Genomic DNA, 22,321 nt, shown 5'->3' with positions numbered 1-22,321 from the left:
GGAAGTATTGGTTCACATATGCTTCCTTTTTCTATCCAGCAGACAGTCTTTTGTCGCGAAAGACAACGAAAAGAGCTAGTGGCCTTGTAAAATTATTGGTAGCAGTGTTATTATTGAAAATAAATAATAAAAATAAAAAGACATAATTCGTGGATTTAGTGTTGTGACACTCGGTTGTTGAATAACTAATCTAAACCTGCTGTTTTACTAATTATGTTAATTGTATATGTACAGACTATAGTCTCTCCAAAATGTTGGTCTCCTGTTGGAAAACTATGGTCTCCTGTTGGGAAACTACTGCATTTCGTAAAGTTGGCGATGAAGACTTCTCCAACGAGAAAGTAGTCAATTTCATCCGAGACATCGTAAATGTGCTTGTTTTTGCAAATTGTTTGAGTTGATCTGGCGATACGTACTAGAAAATGCTGAAACGGCTCTCTATAACCGGGTTGTAACCTACACCGGACAATAACAGATACCTACAGAGGTGCAGAGTATAAAATGCGCTTCCAAACGGCTTCTGACGTATGTCTACGAAAACTCAGACTAGATTTTTGTTAGTTGTAAACTTTAATGAACTTTGGCTAATCCCGGTAATAAACACAATTTAGGTTCTGGACATTATCGGAAATCCGTATACCCCATACAACAGACCACAATCACAACATTTGTTGCCGAGTATCTTCATGTCACTTTGTTTGCTTTTGGAAAATGCAGTCGCCTTGACACCCTAACCAAAACTTTGTTTGGGTTTGAACTTGAAGTGAAAGATTTTCAGCGGATGATAGATATTTGCAATAGCGGTTCTCAAACTGGGGTCCGTGAGGCAATTTTGGGGGGACCGCGAAAAGGTTGAAGTATTTCTGTAATATTATTTGACGTCAGATTTTGCCACTAAATCAGTTTAAATCAAAGTAGAACTGAGAATCGACTGTCTCCATTGCTAAACAATTGCCTTTAATGCATGACAACTAAGAAAAAAACAATTGTTTGCGCACAATCGCAATGTTTTTTGTATTGTCTGTGATATCACAAGTTGTCTTTGGATCATGACTTTCAACAAACAATAGAAAAGAGGGACGAGGGTCCCGGTTGAGAACAGCTGGTCTATTGTGTTTGTTGTCTTGGTCTTACCTAAAGGCTTAAACGCAGTGGTTCTTAACCAGAGGGGCACGCCACCTCCCCCCCCCCTCAGGGGGGCGCAAGACATTTCCAAGGGGGGCGTGGGGCCAAAAGTCAAATTTGTTTATAATATGTCATGACTGTACAACAATTCAAGATCACAAAAAGTTGATAGGCGTTGCCACAAACACACCGACCACGTACCATAAAAGCCTAAAATCTCCAAATATGTTGTTTTATTTACTTCGTGAATTTTGATAAAAATCGACAGCGCAAGTGATACGTTCAGCAACTAAATGACAGAATTTCGAATTTGTTAAACATGGGTGTACTTTAAATGTGTTTTACTAGCTTATATAATTGTATATGGAAAGAACAAAAACATTGAATAACATGCGTTTAAAAATTTAATAAACAGCAAAACCGGAATGTACATAACGTACGACATGACGATCTTCTTTTCAGGTTGTTTACATAACTTTTGAATATTCGAACCTACCAGTACACTGTGCTCCTCACTTTGGTATGTAAAATAAGCTTATCACAACAATACAACAAAGCACGATCGTTACATTAACATGTTTTAGGTAAGTGCTGCGCCCGAAACAAGCGCCCTACGCGGAAGCGGTGTCAATTTAGAATCGATATTTAAAGCTTATTTAAAACTAATCAAGGTTTTTGAACCAACTACAGTACGATGTTATCTCTTAAACCCTGTTTAAAATTTCCGCAAAACTCTCGCCATCTTTACCAGTAGATGACCGGGACTTCCGTTTTCTAATTATAAAATGCTTTAAAATATAATAAAGATCTTTCCTGCTTTAACTTGCTTACCTAATCCTTCCAGAAAAGTGGGACACTATAGCCACAATTGCGACAATCAACAAAAAGATTACAAACACTAGCACCATAAGTACGATGAGAAATGTTTGTTGAAAAATTGATTTTTCTGAAAACAAAATTTGACTTTTAAATTTGTAAAACAACAAGCATAATGTTTTAGTTACATTAAAAAAATTACCAGTGGATGTGAACTCTTTTGTGTTGGTTGCAGTTGAACCTAGTGTTGTTTTCGTTGCAGTGGTAATTGTTTTGGTTGTTTCTTGCAAAAAAATTTCCGTTTTTATTTCATTTGTATTAGACAATTTATGAATTGTTACGAAAAAATAAATGGTAGGGTAGTAAGGGTTGCTAAAAATAAACGCCATCCCAATTTGTTATGAGAGTGGTTTGGTCAAATGAAGACTGGTTAAAAATTTTGCTTCACAAAAAAACTTGCCGTAAGTATAGATACTTTTTACAAACACCAGAACTGAGTTACCTTGATTGTAAAACTGACAAATAACGGCACCAGAAATACCGCATTGCATGTTTATCCAGGAATTATTTCTCGGCAAATGTCTTGTAATAGCAACACATTGTGCGTTCAATACGTTTACCGGGTATTTTTCTGCCCAAAATGTTGGTGAAGTCAGGGTTTCGCCATTTGGCCATACGAATCCATTGCCACTTTTTACCAAACCGATGTAAAAATAATCTAATCTCAAACACAAAAATATTGTTTTGTAGGATTAGAAACCACGTTTTTGTCTATACTACATTATTTATTAACGTATTAAGTAAATACGAAAACAATATGCAATACAGAGTAAGACGTTGCTTTCACGCTTACTTAAAAGTTATACCTTTATTTTTCCACGTAGTTTGCATTTGACCATAGATAAATTCCATTTGATTGAAACTTTTCACATGAGCTGGATACGAATTATTATGAAGTATTGCGCATATGTTGCCAAGATCCGATGGGTTAAACGAGCTTCCGGGCTCAGTAATGGTAAATTTAAATGCGTTATAACTTATGCATTGTCCTTGGGACACAGCTAATAGTATTCCGGCAGCAACGAAAACCAATATAAGTAAATCCATTTTCAGTACAACTCCAACTTTGAAAACCATTTACTCAAAACTGTTTAGATTTTCGCAGAAAATAGTCACTGTCGTTTGTTTACCTTTACTTCCTTGTACAATCTACAACAAGCTTGCAAATCCGATGGGAAAGAAATGTCCCAAAAGTCTGCAGAACTTCCGTGTACAGTTACGTACGTTGTGATTTAACTTCACTTTAAAAATAACTTGATATGTTACATTTGTTGTTAAGAAACACGGCAATTCTGCACATTTCACAAAATATGGAAAGAAACATTTCATAAAAGCAGCTTATTTATCGTTATCCAACCTAAAATGTTGGTTGGTTGTACAATATTGAAGTCGAATTAGTGAGTTAATGTACGCACTCATATTGTTACGAATAATGTTTTGGGAAATATTAGCAACAATCCCGAATTAGGGTATCAAACGTCTCATGACTCTATAACTAAATACCCAATTTTTGTCAACAATTCAAGGTTAAATAAAACAACCTGATGAAATATTAGACTACTTAACGTGGTTTAATAGTCTTCATCATCAACCAACAAGCCACGTATTATCACACAGAATATGCAAAGTTATGTTGTTTGACTTACTTCATAAATATTAATAGAGTTGATAATGAAAGTAATAAGTTTGGTCATTAAATGACAGAGTTTAGAATACCTTACACATGTGTATACAGTTTCAGTGTGTTGCACCCATCAAAACAATGGAACAAAGTACGATAGTCATATCACACGTTAGTTTACGTCTGGTCGATCTCGAACTGATATCAAGTGGACCGCGAGGGATGCAGAAAACATGTAGTTGTTTTGTAACACGTTTTTGAGAAGTGTCTTTGTACATGGATGACCTTTATATATGGGAATTATTTATCGAATTATGTTTGTTCACTCCACAAATACTCTGAAGGCTCATTGGTACGTCACAAAAGTGATAGTTGCTGTGGTAATCGTTACTTTGTACTGGTATTTGCTCTCTTTATTTCAATTAAATGGGGTTTTGTTCTAAACTTTTTTCTCAATATTGTATTTTAAAGATTAGTATTAGATCAAGTTTCTACATAGCGTTCATTGCACTGTAAAACAAATAATACCCAAACAATGATAAAACGCAAAACTGGGTTGGAAAAAATGCGTGTTAATTATCCTTTCTAATCAACACATAATGTTGTATTATAAGTTATTGCTAATTTTTATTGAAATGGTGGATCCCGAGAGTTAAAAACTTAAAATACCTCGAAAGTCGACCTTATGAGTCAAAAAAGGTTGAGCAGCCCTGGTTTAGGTTACCTCCGGATTAAGCGTCCTAAGCGAAAGTTCAAAGTTAAAAAAGGGTATTTTAATCCAATCAGGTAAGGTTTTTCGAATAACGTAAAATGTATAAAAGTTTTTGTGATTTGGCTTGAAAATTTTGGACAAAATGGTGTGTTTTGGAAAAGTATATGATTAAAATGAGTTTTTTTTTATTATGGTCGCTGTCGTTGTTTTTATACAAGCCTGCTGTGTTACATAAAAGTAATGTAAAACAATTAAGGTTTGTGACAGAACTAAAGTAGGGTGTTATTTGTTTAATAAAGTCATGGAAGCGATACCTTTAAAAGCATGAAGATCTAGTGAATCCTTGTTTCAACGTTAAAAAAATTAATTATCTTTTAGTGATTGATATGAGACAGCAACGATTGTCAATCGTTTATCGTAAAACACGTTTTCATTTCTCAAACACGTGACTGAGTTGTTTTGTTTAAAGTAGTGTTTTTGTCTCTGAATTTATTGCACAAATTTATAAAACGACAGTATAACGATTCAAATGTCAATCAATACTACAATGTCAATCATAACTTTTGTGTAATACGGCATTTTGTTTTAATTAATATATACAGTGACAGCATATAAGAATTATAGTTTATGAACTGTACTGTAACTCTCAGTAACTCTTCTCGGATTACGTGGAACCACACGAGGAGACTCAACCACGCAAAATGACTTGCTTTTTTCTTTTTCCAAATTCACTGAACTTTTGGCCTCTGGAATGCTTTTCATTTCGATCTTGTTTGGGTCGGGACCAACTTTAGGCTTTCTGGATCTATTTTTAGCTCGATTTTTCGAAGAAAGCCGTTTCCTAGATAAGATTTTGCGGGCATTTATTTTTGGAGTTTCCGAAGAGGAATGGAGATCCGATGTTGCTTGGTTTGGTTCAGATAATTCTGAACCAGATGAAAAGCTGTCGTCATTATCTCCGAATTCTCCCACATCTAAAGAAAGATGCAACTAATAAAACTAAATTTACATTCTTCTTTTTTTAACAAACAAAATTAAATAACATGATTTGAGATCAAACACCTGGATTGAAAGGATTGACACCCCAAAACGAAACAAAATTATAATTAACACCAAGTAATGTTGTACCTTCCGCAAAACTCTCGCCATCTTCACCAGTAGATGATCGGTTCTCCCGTTTTCTAAAAAAAATGATTGAAATATAATAAACAACTTTGGTGTGTGTGTTTAATTCATGCTTGTCTTAATTTGCTTACCTGATCCTTCCAGAAAAGTAGGACACTATAGCCACAATTGCGACAATCAGCAAAAAGATTACAAACACTAGCACCATAAGTACGATGAGAAATGTTTGTTGGAACATTGAATTTTCTGAAAAAAAGTATAACTTTGTAAAATAACAAGCATAATGTGTTGGTTATATTTCAAAAACCAAAGTTATACCTGCTGTGGATGTAAATTGTTTTGTGTTGGTTGTAGTTGAACCACCAAGTGTTGATGTCGGTACAGTCGAAGCTGTTGCTACTTTTGTTGTTTGCCATGGTTCCGTCGGCAATTTTTTTGTTTTTATTTCATTGGTACGAGACATTTTAGACCTTGTCGTCGATAAATTAAACGCTGTTGATGTCGATTCTACATGCGTTAATGTAGTAGTGTAATAGTTGTCAAGTTAAAACATGGTTTTAAAGAGGCATTCAGAGTCAAAAATTAAGACTGTGCGTGCATTTAGCTTCACAGAAAACTTGCCGGGACACTTTCTGCAAACACTAGAACTACAAGAATTACCTTGATTGTCCAACTGACAAATAACTGAACCAGGAACAATACATGGCACGTTTTTCCAAGAGTCAGCATTCCGCAAACTGTCATTTCTTGTCATAACAACACATTGTGCGTTTGATGCGTTTACCGGATATCCATCCTTCCAAAATGTTTGTGAATTTAACTTTTCACCATTTTGCCACACGAATCCATTGCCACTTCTTATCAAGCCGATGTAAAAATATTCTAATTTCAAACATAAAAAATTGTTTTGTGAGATATGAACAAACGCCATACAACAGTATATAATAACTTAGAAAAACAGCTAAGACACTTAATCTGCATTACGTAAGTAAATGTGGTTTTTACGCTCATTTATTAATTGTACCTTCATTTTTCCAGACAGTTTCCATTTGGCTCATAATAAATACTTGTTGTTGGTTTTTCACATGAACTGGATAAGACTCATGATGAAGTTTCGCGCATAGGTTGCCAAAATCCGATGAGTTGAACAAGCTTCCTGTCTGAACAATAGCATATTGAAATGCTTTATAACTTATCCATTGTGTTTGCAACAAAGCTGGAGGTATTATAGCAACAACGAATACCAATACCAGTACAGCCGTTTTCAGTTCTATTCCCATTTTGGAAACCTGTTACTCACAACGTATAGTAGCGTCAAATGATTTCCACGGCTAGAACAGATGACTCTATACGTTTACCTTTACTTCCTTATGCAAGCTACTGTATGCTCGCAAATTTCAACTAGATCAGCCAAAGGAAAGTAACGAAATTCTGCATAACTTCCGTGAATAAGTTGCACTAACTGGTTTAAATAAATTATGGAAAAGCATTTGATATGTTACATTTGTTGTTGAAATCTTTTCAAAAACGTTTAGTTTATTGGTCATTACCTGTATCCAAACGAGTTTTTTCATATCTGTGGGAGTTTGGTTTTGCTTTTATGGTAATGTTTTAAGATGTCCAACTTTAACAACAATTCAATTTTAATTTACCTGTAAAAAGATGACTACAACAACATACCAAGTTCTCATTGATAATTTTGAGAAATTTGTTGCGGGTTGCGTATTAATTCTGTCACATTTTTTTGGAAATAATTTTTGCTAATCGAACATTGCAATCTTTTCCTTAAACATATAGTATCACCTCTCAACTGCTTGTTATAGTTTGTTTGTTAACATTATCCAAGCATCATTAATTAAATAATGATTTGAATTTTTGAGTTAGGTATAGGTTTACCATACTTGTGAGTCTCAATTGGATCCATAACGTAGGTGATTTTCATGGCAGCATCTGAAATGTCGCTACAGCTCTGCACTTTATATTTGTGTTCATTATTTTATTCAAACAAAACACGAGACAGCAGAAATGTTACATTAGCAAGTGTAACACCAGTCTAAAGTCATAATGGTTTGTTTACATAAACTTAAACAATAATAAAGGTTTGCTAGAAATCTATAAAATAGTGGGCAATTATAGTCGACAATCAAGTCTAACTAACTAAGGCAGTGGTTCTCAAACTTTTTTTGTTGCGACGCCCCTGGACAAGTTTTTCTGGACTTGCGACGCACCAGCAAATAAAAGTTAATGAGGAAACTTATTATTAAAGTTGGGTTTATTGATAAAACAACAAAAAGCCACGAAACAAAACTTTTTTGCGACGCCCTTGGAAAATTGAAACGACGCACCAGGGCGTCGCGACGCACAGTTTGAGAACTACTGAATTAAGGAATTAATAATAAAGAAGTAATACTCAAATACAGTCGACGAAATTTGTTAAAACATATGTATATTTTATCTGTAAAGGCATCGTAAATCTTTTCCAATATAATTATATTCTTTATTATAACTGCAACAAAAAAGTGTCGTCCATAGTTTTGGATTAAGATTGTGTATATTAAAACGAAGTTACATTACGAACGTCATAATTAAACACGCCTCCTGATTATACAGGATTTAAGCGAAATCGTTACAAAGTTTAAGAAGGTAAATTCGCTTCGTTTATCCATCGAACAACTATACATATTCAAGGTGAGTCCCTGCAACTTAGCCTATTTGTGATAATGTGGCAGTGAAAAAGAAATCATACGAACCCTGCATGAGTCGTTTATATATAACTGTAAAAATCTGACGCACTACCTGTTTTTAGGCAATCACTATAACAGTACGTTTGTGGTTGTGAGATATTCGTGCAACGATATACAGTTGTTATACGTGTCTAAATGTTTGTGCGGCAATTACCTTCAAGGCAAAACACATTGCTTAGTTTTTATTGCTGATCAATAACAAAAACGGCTATGTTGTGGTTAATAAATACATGTACTCATTGTTCGAACTAATTTTTTGATTTTTTTGAACACAATAATGTCCAACTGAAAAGCTTCTTGATTTCCAGATTTTATCCAATCGCAATGATCGACAAAAATAGCAACACCACGACTGAAGTGAAATGTTTTCGGTGCAAATTCGAATTTTCTAAAAACAATATAATTTTTAGGTGACATGAGGCAATGCATTTGTACCCATTTAAAATAAAACAGTACCACTATTGCTGGTGGATGTAAACCCCTTTGGACTGGTCGTGAGTGGGTAAGTTGCATCTGTGGTTTGTGTCAAATTTTGGAAATCACCAGCACTTGATTCCGTTGATGCCCACGGTTTGGACGTCGTCATTGAGAATGATGGGTTTATGTTGGGAGTCGTAACTTTAACTTCAACTGTTCCTTAACAAACAAAAATAAAACAGTTTGGGTGTGTACAAATAATAACTCACTTAAAACAAAATTCTATTCGCGTTTGTGTTTTAAAGCATGTCGATTCGTATTGAGTTATAATTAGGGCAAATATTTTTTGACTTGTCAAAAAAAGTCAAAATTTTGTCAAAATTTTTAGAATAGGTCAAAAATTGTCAAAATTGTTTACAAAGTCAAAATTTTTTACAAAGTTAAAATTGTTTACAAACTGCATTGTCGTGGTGTTGTAAAGGTTGCACTACCAGTGAAATATTCATTTTACACCTTGTAGCTTACTTTATACTGTTGTAATTGGCTCATTGCCCCAATTATTGCGAATCATAAACCATCAAGTGAGTAAAACAGTTAGGTTGATATGGCGTGATGCTCAACACACCTCAAAACGTGCAAAACTTTGGTAGGTCCCAAGTCATTTTACGGCAGCTGCAGGTTAGGTGCAGCTCTTGCTTCGGTTTTGCTTTAGATACTTCATGTATCTTTCGTTTATACAAATGTATTGAATAATTTTCGTTGTGTCTTAGCTGCAGTTTTTTGGCAGTGATTTTTAATTAGCTCCTTCCCTTTTCAGAATAGGTTAGGTCTATGTTCAAATATTTGCCCTTCTGTTAAACTTTTGCACATTCTTTCGCTCTAGTTAGATTAGCCTAGCCATATTTTAACTTTTTGAACGATAATGCGTAATTTAACTACTTGAATTCTTCATAGGTCAAAATTTTGTCAAAAAAAAGTTTTTTAAGGTCAAAATTTGTAGGTCAAAATGTTTCGTTTTTTAGGTCAAAAAATAATTGCCCTAGTTATAATATTACACGAGTATTTATCAATATTAATCTCATAAAACGTTTTTGGTATAATCATTTTATGTTTATGTCATGGTGATAAAATGCCAGTAAATGCATGACTACACTACAACCTTATTTTTATTTGTTTGTTATCTAGGGCAGCTTTATCCGCCACATTATTATTGTAAATTGTTTTTGACAGCTTATTGTGTCCTTATCCAGCAAAATGGAAGCAAACAATCTCTACTTAGTTGGTGGACAAGCCGAAATTATTCAAAATACCTTGCGCACGGTCTGTCTGACAAATCACGTTGCCAGGAGTGACGCATTCAACGTTTTTCCAAAACTTTAAGTGCTCAGTTGTTTCGTTTGGCGCCATAACAACGCAACGGGCGTTGGATGAATTTTTCGGGTTTCCATTCATCCAAAATGTTGGCTCTTTCAGAACTTCTCCATTTTGCCACACGAAACTTTTGCCGTTCTTCACCAATCCAATGTAAAAATAATCAAATTCTAAAATAAACAATCAAAAGTAACGATCTACGCATGCGTAAATTAAATTTGTGTGGAAACAAGCTTAATAATGATTATCTTTTGATAAATTCAAAACATAAAAATGTATCCGCAGTTGCATCTACATTTTTCTTGTCGTTATTGTTTTTTTATTTCAAATAGGTTTTATCTTCCATTTTTGTCATACCCTCTGTTTTCCACTGATAAGAAAGTTGTAAAAACAAAACCATTTGCTGTTCGGCGTTTTGTATGACAGCTGGATAAGAATAAGGATCTTGGTTCTTGCATATGTCGCCGAAATCCGATGAGTTAAACGAATTTCCTGTCTGAGCGATGAAATATCTAATAACTTCAAAATTTTCTGTTCCTTGCGCCAAAGCTGTAGACGTGATAGCGATCAAGTAAACAAAAACTTTGAAAATCATTTTCTTCTCAAATCTCAAAAAGTTTCAATGCTACCACGCCGCTGAATTGACATGCATAATTGGAATCAAAATCCTTACCTTTGTGTTGTTACTTTACTTCCGTGTACAAAAAAACATGGGCCAAAAGATATTCCTGGAAGTTTGTGTGCGGAAAAAGTTGTGCATGATGTCACAGCGTGATTTCACAACCATTTTTGGTTTCAGTCAACCGAAATAAACTGTTTCGTCTTCTTCCAACTATTTCGCATGTTCTTAGAATAATAGCCCGACCACAAGTTGGGGTTAAAAACACTGTAGAAGCACTAGGGTGTGGTGGAAAAGGTTTACTAACGACTATATATATCAAATAGGGGAACTTTTTATCAAGCATATAATAATAATACTAATAACTAAAACATTTTAGTTTGCTGTGTGTGTTCTTCATGCACATGCGGTCTGACAAAATGTTGTTTTCTGCAAAAACGGAGAATGATATCAAGTTGGTATTATGCATTTAAAGTTTCGCTAATGCACAAAAACGATTAACATTTATAATGTTGTTTCAACGATAACGTTCAGTTAAACCTAGATAAAAAACAACATCTGGTCAACTTTTACGGGAGATTTCAGCTGTAGCATATACACACAGCAAATGTGACCAGAAAAACGGATCATGTTAGTTTTATTCGACGATCACAAGCAATGATTTATATTTAAGCATGAACGGTAAATTGATATTGTAAACCATTTATAATGCGGTATCTGATAGAAAAAGTAAATTGTTTGATCAAAAAGCCTGTAAACTGCTTTCCAAACACTAACAACAAACTTTGGTAACACTGCATAAACTTTTATGTTCGAAGTCAAAAACGGCGTGGTAATGCCAAATAAAACATACAATAAACATATAACTGTGAGACAATACAGAGACGTTTGACAGTATTTTGCTGTGTTCCTAAAAGGCCACCCGAATTTCAAGTTTAATGTAACCAGTCCGACTTTCAACTTTATGTTAAATCTAAGTTGATAATATCTGAATGCAAAAGAATCCCAAACTAAAATTGCTCATTGGGATATTGCAAGCATAGGCCTAGTCTTAAAATTACCTTAACATTTTACTATTTGATAAACTAAACCTGAAATTCATATCATTAAATACTTGATTTGATTCGAGTGATTTAATGGTTAGCATTGCGTTTGGGATTTTAATAAGTTTTTAACAACGTCTTTTTTCTATTTTAAGATTAGTATAACTTACAGCACACCTAATCGCATAAAATGTTATCCACCGGCCAGATTGGAAAGTTTTATTTTTGCGCGGAGGATTTTTTTTTCGTCAAAATAATTGCGCGGATTTTTGCGCGGAATTACAATTTTGTGCGCGGATTGATAGACTTGATTGACAGGTGGATATGACGATTAACGCAATTTGTATGTAACGCTTGCAAGACTATCCAGCCGACAAAAAGAACAACTAAATAAAGTAATAAACACGACAAATCTTCAGTTTTGCTCTATTGCGCACGCAGCTGTTCTGCTAGATTATACAATTTCACATTTTCATAACGATTCAAACATTTTGCTGATTTTGTTTTATGGGGATAGTTTATAATTGCCAAATTGCTTTTAACTGTTTTTAATTATTTGTCATACAGAAAACATTATTTTATGCAACTTGTCCAGCCGACAGTCGCTTTAATAGTCAAACTACGTCCTAAAAAACAGATAAATGTACTTTTAACGACTACGTTAGCGAAATAGAAATGTTATTTCAAGCGTGACGATCGGAAAGTTTCGATGTGCTTGACTGATTTACGTGGATTGTTCGCGAAATAAGGCTTGTGACGACATGGAACTTCATTGTGCAACGAAAATATAAAATTTTTAAAAAAGTTTATCATAGTTACCTACGAAAGCTGTGCTAAGTTGCGCGGACAACATTTTTTTGCGCGGATTACACGTAAAAAGCCTAAATTTGCGCGGATTACAAGGGGAAATCCAAAATATTGCGCGGAGGATAAATCCTCCGCGAAGGCCATTCTTTCCAATCTGGTCCACCGGTAAAGAAAACTGCCAAAAGCTCTGTAATTACTGTTTAATAATTGTGTACATCCAGTTTATTTTATGTAAGCTTACGATTTTATTTCCATATATACGCAAGAGTGAATACAATTTCATAAATGACGCACACAAGCGACTAAAGAAATATCTCTGACGCAACAATCTGGTACCAGCAGGATACCATTAAAACAAAAGCAGTCATGAGCAGAGTCTAAAACGTATTCATTGTGTAAGTCGCTTGTTAGCGATTAGGTTAGAAATGCCAAATTATCACTTTTCTTATTTTATATCGTTTAAAATTCCCTATTTTAAAGCGAAATGGTAAATGACCCCACCGACGAGAACGACCAGCACAACTGCAAGGAAAGCATACATTTCCTGATCGTGCGAATCGCGAATGGATCCAAGTACTTCTTCAACATTCACATATTCTACTTTCTGCTGGTCTTTATCATCCTGGAGTTCTGAAGTGGTTTGAGGGAAAGAAATGACAATTGGACCAGCAGAAAGGATTTGTTTCTTGCCAGCTGTTGTTATATCGCGACGACGGCGACGTTTTCCTCCACACTAATATAAATGTTGATATTAAGTGATAATAATTACTTGTTTAATATTATATTGTTATTGGGTATAATATAAGTTCTCATGCAAAGATTACTTTACAAATAAATAATTGTTAGACTTCCAAACTGAAACTACGTTTAACCTTTTTGGCATTAGCTGGTAGCAAGTTTGTTGGCTTACCTCTTCAGGACAACTTCCTGCGTCAGTATCACATATGCTGACGTCACAATGCACGTACAAGTATTGTTCGGTGACGTTGGTCCACACAAAGGAACGAAATTTGAACTGTCCGCATATTGGTTGGTTGTTTCTGATGACCACAATTGCGTTGGAGGGATCGTACGGGTTCGATGCAGGGCAGCTAAAAACCAACACACTCTATTGAACTGCGTCGATATATGCATCGAAATAGTCTTTTATACCAGGGGTCACCGAACTTTTTTCAAGGGCCGGGTAACAATACATTTGACACGCGACGGGTCACATACCTTACAAGCCCTAACGCGCCGTTCCAAACCTGTAGTCCGTTTTTTAGCTTTTGCCGGACCAGCAATGAGCTGCAATCTTATTTAGAGTCAGATATTGCCACTGTCAAATAGTAAAGTTGTGTGAAACGATTCTCCTCTAGTGGCAATGCTACTTTATTCAATCACAATTAACAAACGAAAGAAATTTGTTGGCGCACGATAGCGAAGACATTAACACGACCTTATATTATATCCAGGATGACCATACAGTCCTCATTTCTAAGATATGTCCTTATTTTGAAGGGCTTTGTCTTTCTTGTCCTTACTTATAAGAAATGTCCTTTTTTGGACTTACGTCCTTATTTTGTCTTTTTTTTAACAATACAAGCCAAATCCCTGGCACAAGTGAAGTAAACCTAGAACTGAGCTGTCGTGAGATGTACGAAGTATTTTCTGCGAACAATATTGCATGTAAAATATCATGGCTTAAATAAATGCAAAGATTTGTTCATTCATAAACGTTCGTTTCGTTTGGTTTGAAAATTCATTTTTTCGGTTGTCCTTATTTTGGGGTCCATGTCAATGTCAACCCTGATTATATATCATTCTACCTTTGGATGATTTTTATGCGTCATATAAAACTCGGTGATGCAGGTTACCTGCGTAATTAACGGTTAGGCCAGATGCCAACGGGCCGTAGTTTGGTGACACATGTTCCAAACCAGAGGTTACATTATTTTTCTCAGCGGGCCGGATAAGTTTAATAATGACGCGCGAAGGCCACATAGTGCACATCCTTTAACGTCGCCTGTTCCAAACTGGCCCGCGAGCCGATTTCAATGAGGCCGCCATTAAACGTTCTTTTTCCAATCTTTTTTTTGAAATCTGGTGATGCGACTGATAAATTGTAAGTTTAGTCTCATCTAACAAGCAATGCTCTTTTATTACTTTGCAAGTAACCAAAGAAAGCCATTACTCGCGCTCAATTAAAAATTTTCTGCATTGTAGTCATGTTAAATCAGGTAAAATTGATCCTACATGTACTGCAGGAAAACTTTCTCACGGATAAATTACGAAGTTATCAATACGATTTGACAAACCAAAAAATAAGGTCGGGGCCGGATGAAATTACAACGCGGGCCGGATCGGGCACGCAGGCTGCCGCTGCAGTATGGTGCCACCTGTTCTAAACGATTAAAAATACGAAATAATATGGATCACACTACTATTACACCCTGATGTGTTCAAAGTACACGGTGACCCCAAAATATTCGAAGCATTTGAAACTTATGGCCTTATTGCAGTAAATCAACTCAAAAATGTACCTGGCTGTGATGATGGGATATATTGGGACTGAAGTTGGGTTCATTTCCTCTGTAGCCCAGCATGACGTCATCTACAACAGTTGTTGGATAAAAAGCAGAAAATATTAAATATTGAAAACAGTTTTAAACCTGATTTGTCATTAAGAATTACACCATACAATTTACTAACACACCTTATTAAAATTAATGACGAAGCATAATTGCCAAACAGAGAACTTACATCGACTTGGAAGTTGTCAGCGGATTCAGGGACATCAGTTAGTTTTACTTTGGCAAAAACATATTCAGGAACAGTAACTGTGTCGTCGGCGCTCAGTGGATTTTCGTAGGAATCGTTGCTGTACAAATCTAATGACACCTGAAATTCCCCCTCTGCAGGGTCCGTGTTAAATCCAATTTTTCTGCAGAAGATTTTCAAATGTTTTAAATTTGGGTTTTCCTAAAAATTGCTCATGCATTTCCCTATTGTTAAGGTTGTCAATTCCTGCCAAAAACTGACCTAAAAGTTAATTGCTGAAGCTTGTTTCTTGAAAATAGGAAAATACTTACCTAATCTCTGGATCAATTTCGGATGAGCTGATTGTAACATTGGAATCAAATTCACAGGTGAAGTTGACACAGAAAATCATATAGCGTTGAACTGGAGCCGATGGATCAAGGTTTTTTTGATTCCATACAATGAATGTAAGTTTAATCAAGCCATCAGATTGCTAAAAAAATTGGTAAGTGAATTTAAACTCCTACCCAAACTAGGAGTCACCAAATTTTTTTTACAGCGGGTCGGATAAGTTTAATAATGATTTGCAACGGCCGCATAGTTTACAAGGCCATCTCGGCATTTTCCAAACTTGACACGAGAGGCGATTTTAATGGGTCGGTCAAGAGAAAACTTTTCTTCAAACATATTTAGAATGTGGTGAAGCGACTGTTGTTTTTTAAAGTTATTGTCACCTTCCGAGCAATGCTACTATATTACGTCACAGTAGCAAAAAGGCAATTGTTCGCGCACAATTAATACTGGTAGTATTGTCTATTTATGATGTAACTCACTGGCTTTGGACCATTTCTGTGCATTGTAATTATGTATGACACCAGATAAAATTTACTCCACAGTCTTTGCAGGAAAAATTTCGGGCCCGCGGGCCGTAGCTTGGTGACCGCTGCTCTAAACCATTTGTTGCATATGTGTGAAATCAAGCAACGACTCACTGAAGTAACAGGGACGCATTGGGTGATATTGAAAACAAAGTATGGATGCTGTATATTTGCCACACAACTCGGATCAACATCTTCAGGTTTCATATCTTCACTCGGTGCGATGTACAAGATGTCACGGTCAGATGCGTTTAATTTTTTCAGACTTTCTTCAACTAAGCTGCAAAGCAAAGATAGTCAACACAATACACATCTTATCAATTATCAGTTTAAGTCAGTAGTTCTCAAACTTTTTTTATTGCGACGACTCTGGAAAAGTTTTCTGGACTTGCGACGCACCAGCAAATAAAAGTGAAAGAGAAAATTATTATTAAAATTGTGTTTATTGATGCAACAACAAAAAAGCCACGAAACGGAACTATTCTGGGGCGCCCTTGGAAAATTGAAACGGCGGCGCGACGCACAGTTTGAGAACTACTGGTTTAGGTAAACATGGTTTGGGCACTTAATTGTAAGTACAAGCGCAGAAAGCACTACGCAAAAGCAGAACATTGACAAAAATAATTACTTGCATGCGTTGATGTTGTAGTGATAATAATTTTGCTGCATATTATAAATCAAAGCAAACTCAGCAACCCATGCCGCTTATGAAGTATGAAATGTGATTTTACTATAAAAAAAACAAAAAAATTACTTGATTTCAAACTTACTTGATGATTGTGGTTTCACCGCATTTAAGTTGAGAAACAGGTGGGGGAGGACAAACTGCAAATCGATAACGTTTATTTAAACTAGATATTCCATCTAATTTATAAACTCTGTTTTATTTAATATAATTAAGCTGCAACGTAAACTGATGGTCAGAAACAGAAGAGAGGCGGAAAAGAAGAGTCTAAAGACATAAAAGACCATAAAAGGCATTTTAAGCAATTTGTGCTCAGTAAAAAGTATGAGAAAAAGTAAGTCTGTACCATGTTTAAACGGAAAATCAATGTCAAATGAGGTATGAATATAAACCCCATTTGTTCCGGCCCATGTTTGCAACTCTGCTACAATTAGTTTTGTATTTACTGCACCTTGAAATGAATTTTACTTGTAACTCAAAAAATCACAAACGTATCTTGCTTAGAAACAAGTAGCTGCAAAATATGGTTATACTGACCTTGTGTCGCGTTGAATGAGATATAATCGGATGGTGCTCCCGCTGTAAGGTCACTAGCAAACATAAATCTCACTTTGTTGCCCCCATTAGCCCAACTTTCCTCAAGGTCTGAGTCAGCGGCATACATCCCATATCTCGATGGCTCCCCGGTAATACCTGATGCTCCTTCGGGCCAGTTTATCTAAAAAGCAAGGGGCGACATTGCAACCAGGTTGTTCGTTCCCATTTTTTTAAACTGCAAGTAACTTTGTACTTTCATCATTATAAAACTGGTTCTAACATGCAAACATCGACTGAAAACACTTACGAAAATGTAATCTCCCGCTGCAATTGAGGCTTTTACGTCAAAACGATAACTACACCCCGGGTTGGCCAGAAACGTCCAAATGCAATATGATCCCAATGTGAATGGCCCAAGTTCAGTATCATAGAAATCTCCACCAGTAAGCGTTGATCCACATTCTCTATCCGCTTAAAATATATTACTGAATGATGGCGTTTTTACTTAATTTGTCTCGGATCATTGCCCACTACGGGGGGGATGGGGTATCTGGGCGGAAATTTGACACATTTTTGTGATGGGTGTGCGTTATAAAATGTTAATCCAAGTGCGTGTTTCTAGTCAGTTTTGCTAGTATGGCTTGTAATATATTATATAAAATGGTGGGACCGTTACAACAAGAATAACAGAATCAGAAAAGATCCCGAGAATCTACGTACTATAGGATTTACGTCAAATTTAAGTTTAATAATTTTTGTACTGATAAAACAGACTAAGATGGAAGTAAGGTGGAGGGAAGTAAGGCCTGAGAATGGCTGAAATAAGAGGTCAAAATACGTTTTACCCCAGTGGTGGGATTCAAATCATTTGTCAGTTGCATTGTTCTATCACAAAAGTCATATTATTTAGCCCAGCGCTTCCCAACCGGTGGGCCGCGGCGTACTTTCTAGGGGCCGCGAAACTTTTGAAACTACTTCAACCGTACCAATATAAAAGTTAAAAAAGTTACGCAGGTTGTGTGAACGTACTTTCAAATTTAACCATTTTTCTCAAAAATATAATATTACTCCCTATAAAAGCCGCATAAGATATCACGTTAAACAAAGCTTTATTACACAAACAAACTACAATTGTCGCGTCACAACAGTACTTGTACTCTTGTGAAATCTTGATGCTAGAACTGTCTTTGTAAGTTTTATTTGGTCTTTGCGTAGCTACAAAATGGATAGTTTTTTTTTTAAAAAGAAAACTTTCATGCGAAATAAAGTACTGCTAAAAGACCTTTTTGTACAAAAGTTTTTTCATACAAAACCTGTATTACCCAATGTGCTTTAGGCACGTCACTTTTCTTCATTAAGGGTACGTGGTTATCATTTTGGCGCAACACGTGAAATTTACTTAACTAAAATATACAAGTGAATATGACACACTCAATACTTTAAGCATTTTCCATAAGAACCAAATTGTAACATACAGACTTGGTGTCTCCAAGTTATCGTCGGGCCACCGGTATTGACACATGATAGGAACAAATTGTTACTGCTTGAACGAACAGCACCAACAGCATTTCCATCACCTGTAAAGGTACCCAGTAGTATTCCAGTATTGTCTGTTCCGTCATAAATCTGTGAATATTATAATTTGCTATTAGCAGGGCGAAAAAATAGAAAAGAAATTATTGCGAACATTAAAAGCGGGAAAAACCTAACTCGCATACCTTATGTTATGTCGTAGTTACATGCCATTGGTCTGTACGAAACATTTAAATTCCACAGAAAAATGCGGTAGCACAATGTCAAAAATGGTATTTTTTGAACCCCCAAATTAAAAGTCTGTAGGAGGCTAAGCTTTTTTTAGAACAAATCAAACTAATTTCAATAAACATAAAGGAATTTTATCGTGCCGAACAAACGTTTTTAAGACCTGCAAACTATTCAACGCTACCACATCCCACATAACGACAAGAAGCTTTAGTTAGCTAAGTTGCTAAATCTTTTTTACAACCCTTCAACTTTTCGAAACATGTGCTATGAATGATTGGATTAGCAAATGACTTTTTTGGAAACAAATTGTATTTGTATTTTTTATAAACACAAGTTCACCTGACATTGGCCCATATCACCCATGACTCCTCTTGTCTGGTAAATGGACGAAGTTGTACTACTAGTAATCATAATGGAAGCGAAATTGCAATCGCTGTCGATGATTGCTTCCCCATTATTGCTGGTGAGATCGGCAGCAACTCCACAAAAACCTTCAACTGAATAAACCGTAAAATTAATTTCAAGTGTTTAAAGAATAACGTTAACTTATATTTACCTTGATCTGTTGACAGGACAGCAAAGACCACACACAGCGTACACAACTCTAGAAAATGCATTTTACTACCTAATTGCTGAAAGGCTGACAATTCAACTCGACTGTTCCGTAAAAGGTCAGGAGCAACAATAAACCGATCTGTGCGCTTTGTTTCACACAAACAGTGTTTCGCAACAACGGCGAGGGGTTGGAGGATGTTTGGAAGTTAGTCATCCATATTCAATTCCGTTTGCAATGCTTTGTTTCAAATCTACGAGCAAAAAGCAATTGTATACGTTATACGTGTAGTTTCAGAGTGTGTAGGCTACACAAGCTGCCAAATCGTTTTTTGTTAAACACAACAAACTGCAATTGTTTAACTCTTCAACACGACAAATTTCTGCATTATAAAGTTATGACGTATCAACAAGCTTGTTAATGAACGGGATTTGTCGAAAAATACCCAAAAATCAAGTTTGTCCAAAATTATAAACCGTCCTCATTGGTTGGTTGTTTATAATAACCAGAATTGTATTAGCCGGATAAAAAACAATAAATTTATGCAATACTCAACATCTATTGTTTTTACAATATCAAACGGTATCAAACAGACGGATGCGAAACTAGGTTGTACGTGGCTTCTGTCTCCAACATGGGACTGTTTGTGGCGTGACGCCGCGTCACAAACCTAAGAGTTGTTATGTAGCAAGGGCGCAAATTTGTGTCCAAGTATTAGTTAAATTTGACTTTCTTGTATAAAAACTATACCTGCTTTAAAGTTGTATGAGTTTTAGAAAACAACCTTGCCCGTCGGCAGGACACAGTTTTGTCGCAACTGATCAAACATTTTACACATATGTCGGTTTGTGGATGGCAATGTGTTCAAGATAAATGGCCGCGGCTGCCTATTGTACGCAACCGCTGTTAAAGCGTTTCGAGCAACCATGAATATCACAGGCGGAAATATTGGACTGAATCATCTTCTGAAAAAAGCAGCACAATGGTTTGCTTATACTGTTTACGGCAGTGCTTCTACAGCTACACGCGTAGCGATCCACCATGGTTGTTAAAGCTATTAGTAACTCACATACATGTCTATTGTAAGTCAGCAGTAGAATATATTTCCAATCATCACTTGCAAGGGCCTCCAGCTCTAAAACTTAAACTGTGGTCGGTCGTTGGCGTTATGCAGGAATTGTGCAAATGCCAATCGTAATAGCACATGTGTTTTCGATTTGACGCCTTTTTCCCGGGGATATATACAATCACATTGGTTCATTTCAGTCCTTCTTTTTGTAATTCTATTGGACCCGTGCTCGGTTATATCGATGTAGTAAGGGATGGTATAGGGCAGGGCTACTCAAATGGCGGACCGCGGTCCACATCCGGACCTTTAAGGGGTTGCATGTGGACTTCGGCGGTCTTTTTTACGGCTACATACATTATCTATTGTGTGGTAATGACTATTGTGTGGTAAATGAATAATTGAAATGTAGCAGCAGTTGCTGGGGTCCGCATTTTTAGAAGATTACGACAGCTAGGCTCTTGCGAAAAGCCTTTCCAAAATCTTGAGTGAGGTCAGATTGTGCAACTGTGACGAAAAAATGGTCCATTATTTCAAACAATTGACAAACCGGCCATTGTTTGCGCATAATTTTATCTGTGACGTAATAAACTTAATCTTGAATCATTGCCAAAGTGATCCTAAAAAACTAGATAAAATGTGTTTTGTAACAATATACTTTCGCAAAGAGTAATTAACGTGTAATGCCTGATACAAGCTTTTGTTTTGCTGACATACATTCGGCTTGAACAAATGTGTTTATGTTGGACCGCGATCAGTTACAACCAAAATTGGCTAAGACATGTTGCATTTGCATTATTGACAGATGTGTCCGGATCTCGTTGATTTTTACCTTTTGTATCTGGACCTATGACAAAACTAATTGAGTAGCCCTGCTATAGGGTGTCAAACTCGTGGGGTTCGGGGGCCACATTGCAGTTTGGAAATTATGTCGAGGGCCGCATGTAATTTTTAATCTAGTTTTATGCTCTCAAACAACCTTTTCGCTACGACGGCCGCATTGCAGATCCTTATTTCAACAGCAGTCGCTAATTACCAGCTGGTTTTTGTTTCAAAATTACATATGCAAATAAATAGGTTTAAATCATATATATACCATCTATTGAAGCCCTAAAAGCTCAGATTAATTCCAACTTGATGCACAGATTGAGCTGCACAGTGTGAAGATCGGTTTGAATTGTTTATTAAGTTTTATATTGTGACACTTTATATTGGTACCTCGCATTGTTTGCATACAATAGGCTTACAAAACGTTTGACGCAGATGACTGCTAGGCTGGTAATACTATTTTCAATTCCACAAAATCTGTTTAGACCAGTTTGAAATTTGGCAATGGAGTTTCAATTACATCACGGCCACCAGTACATATATTTTGATGAACATGTTCACGGCCGCAGGTTGTACACTCTTGACTGTAACTTAACGCTTTGCAAAACGGTTTGATTACTACTATCGTTTTTTCCCCTAATATATGAATTTTTCTGTAAATGTCTGTTGTTGTCTGAAGTTTCTGTAAATGTCTGTTGTTGTCTGAAATTTCTATAAATGTCTGTTTAAATAATAGCTTTCACTTAGAAAAGTGAGAAAAATTTATTATAATTAGACAAAAATCTGACAAAATACAACAATTGTTGTTGAG

The 22,321-nt window shown here is 35.9% G+C and overlaps 3 protein-coding genes across 4 annotated transcripts; all 3 read right to left on the bottom strand.

Moving 5' to 3' along the window:
- Positions 1-4,913: 4,913 nt before the first annotated feature.
- LOC145213040 (uncharacterized) lies at positions 4,914-6,739 on the bottom strand. The gene is made up of 6 exons (XM_080081284.1): positions 6,710-6,739; positions 6,484-6,619; positions 6,120-6,341; positions 5,591-5,705; positions 5,463-5,515; positions 4,914-5,308 (listed from the first exon to the last, which is right to left on the bottom strand). The coding sequence occupies exons 1-6, from the start codon at positions 6,737-6,739 to the stop codon at positions 4,953-4,955; spliced, it is 912 nt and encodes a 303-aa protein (XP_079937410.1). The 3' UTR covers positions 4,914-4,952.
- A 1,675-nt stretch (positions 6,740-8,414) lies between these two features.
- Positions 8,415-11,300, bottom strand: LOC145214527 (uncharacterized). Of its 2 annotated transcripts, XM_080083075.1 has the most exons (5): positions 10,665-11,300; positions 10,349-10,487; positions 9,931-10,161; positions 8,660-8,839; positions 8,415-8,591 (listed from the first exon to the last, which is right to left on the bottom strand). In XM_080083075.1, exons 2-5 carry the CDS (start codon positions 10,389-10,391, stop codon positions 8,515-8,517), a joined length of 531 nt encoding a protein of 176 aa, XP_079939201.1. In that variant the 5' UTR covers positions 10,392-10,487; positions 10,665-11,300; the 3' UTR covers positions 8,415-8,514. The 2 variants fall into 2 exon arrangements, with proteins under 2 accessions (XP_079939201.1, XP_079939200.1); XM_080083074.1 differs by lacking the exon at positions 10,665-11,300 and having other exon boundaries at positions 10,349-10,643.
- A 1,590-nt stretch (positions 11,301-12,890) lies between these two features.
- On the bottom strand, positions 12,891-19,865 carry LOC145213933 (CUB and zona pellucida-like domain-containing protein 1). The gene is made up of 12 exons (XM_080082338.1): positions 19,620-19,865; positions 19,403-19,560; positions 18,775-18,925; positions 17,607-17,770; positions 17,300-17,480; positions 16,848-16,902; positions 16,192-16,357; positions 15,532-15,692; positions 15,203-15,383; positions 14,983-15,053; positions 13,371-13,551; positions 12,891-13,193 (listed from the first exon to the last, which is right to left on the bottom strand). The coding sequence occupies exons 1-12, from the start codon at positions 19,678-19,680 to the stop codon at positions 12,930-12,932; spliced, it is 1,794 nt and encodes a 597-aa protein (XP_079938464.1). The 5' UTR covers positions 19,681-19,865; the 3' UTR covers positions 12,891-12,929.
- Positions 19,866-22,321: the final 2,456 nt, after the last annotated feature.

Source organism: Phallusia mammillata, chromosome 2 (genome assembly GCF_965637545.1).
Source record: "Phallusia mammillata chromosome 2, kaPhaMamm4.hap1.1, whole genome shotgun sequence".
NCBI classification, from domain to species: Eukaryota; Metazoa; Chordata; class Ascidiacea; order Phlebobranchia; family Ascidiidae; genus Phallusia; species Phallusia mammillata.
This window is presented reverse-complemented; position numbering and strand designations above follow the sequence as displayed.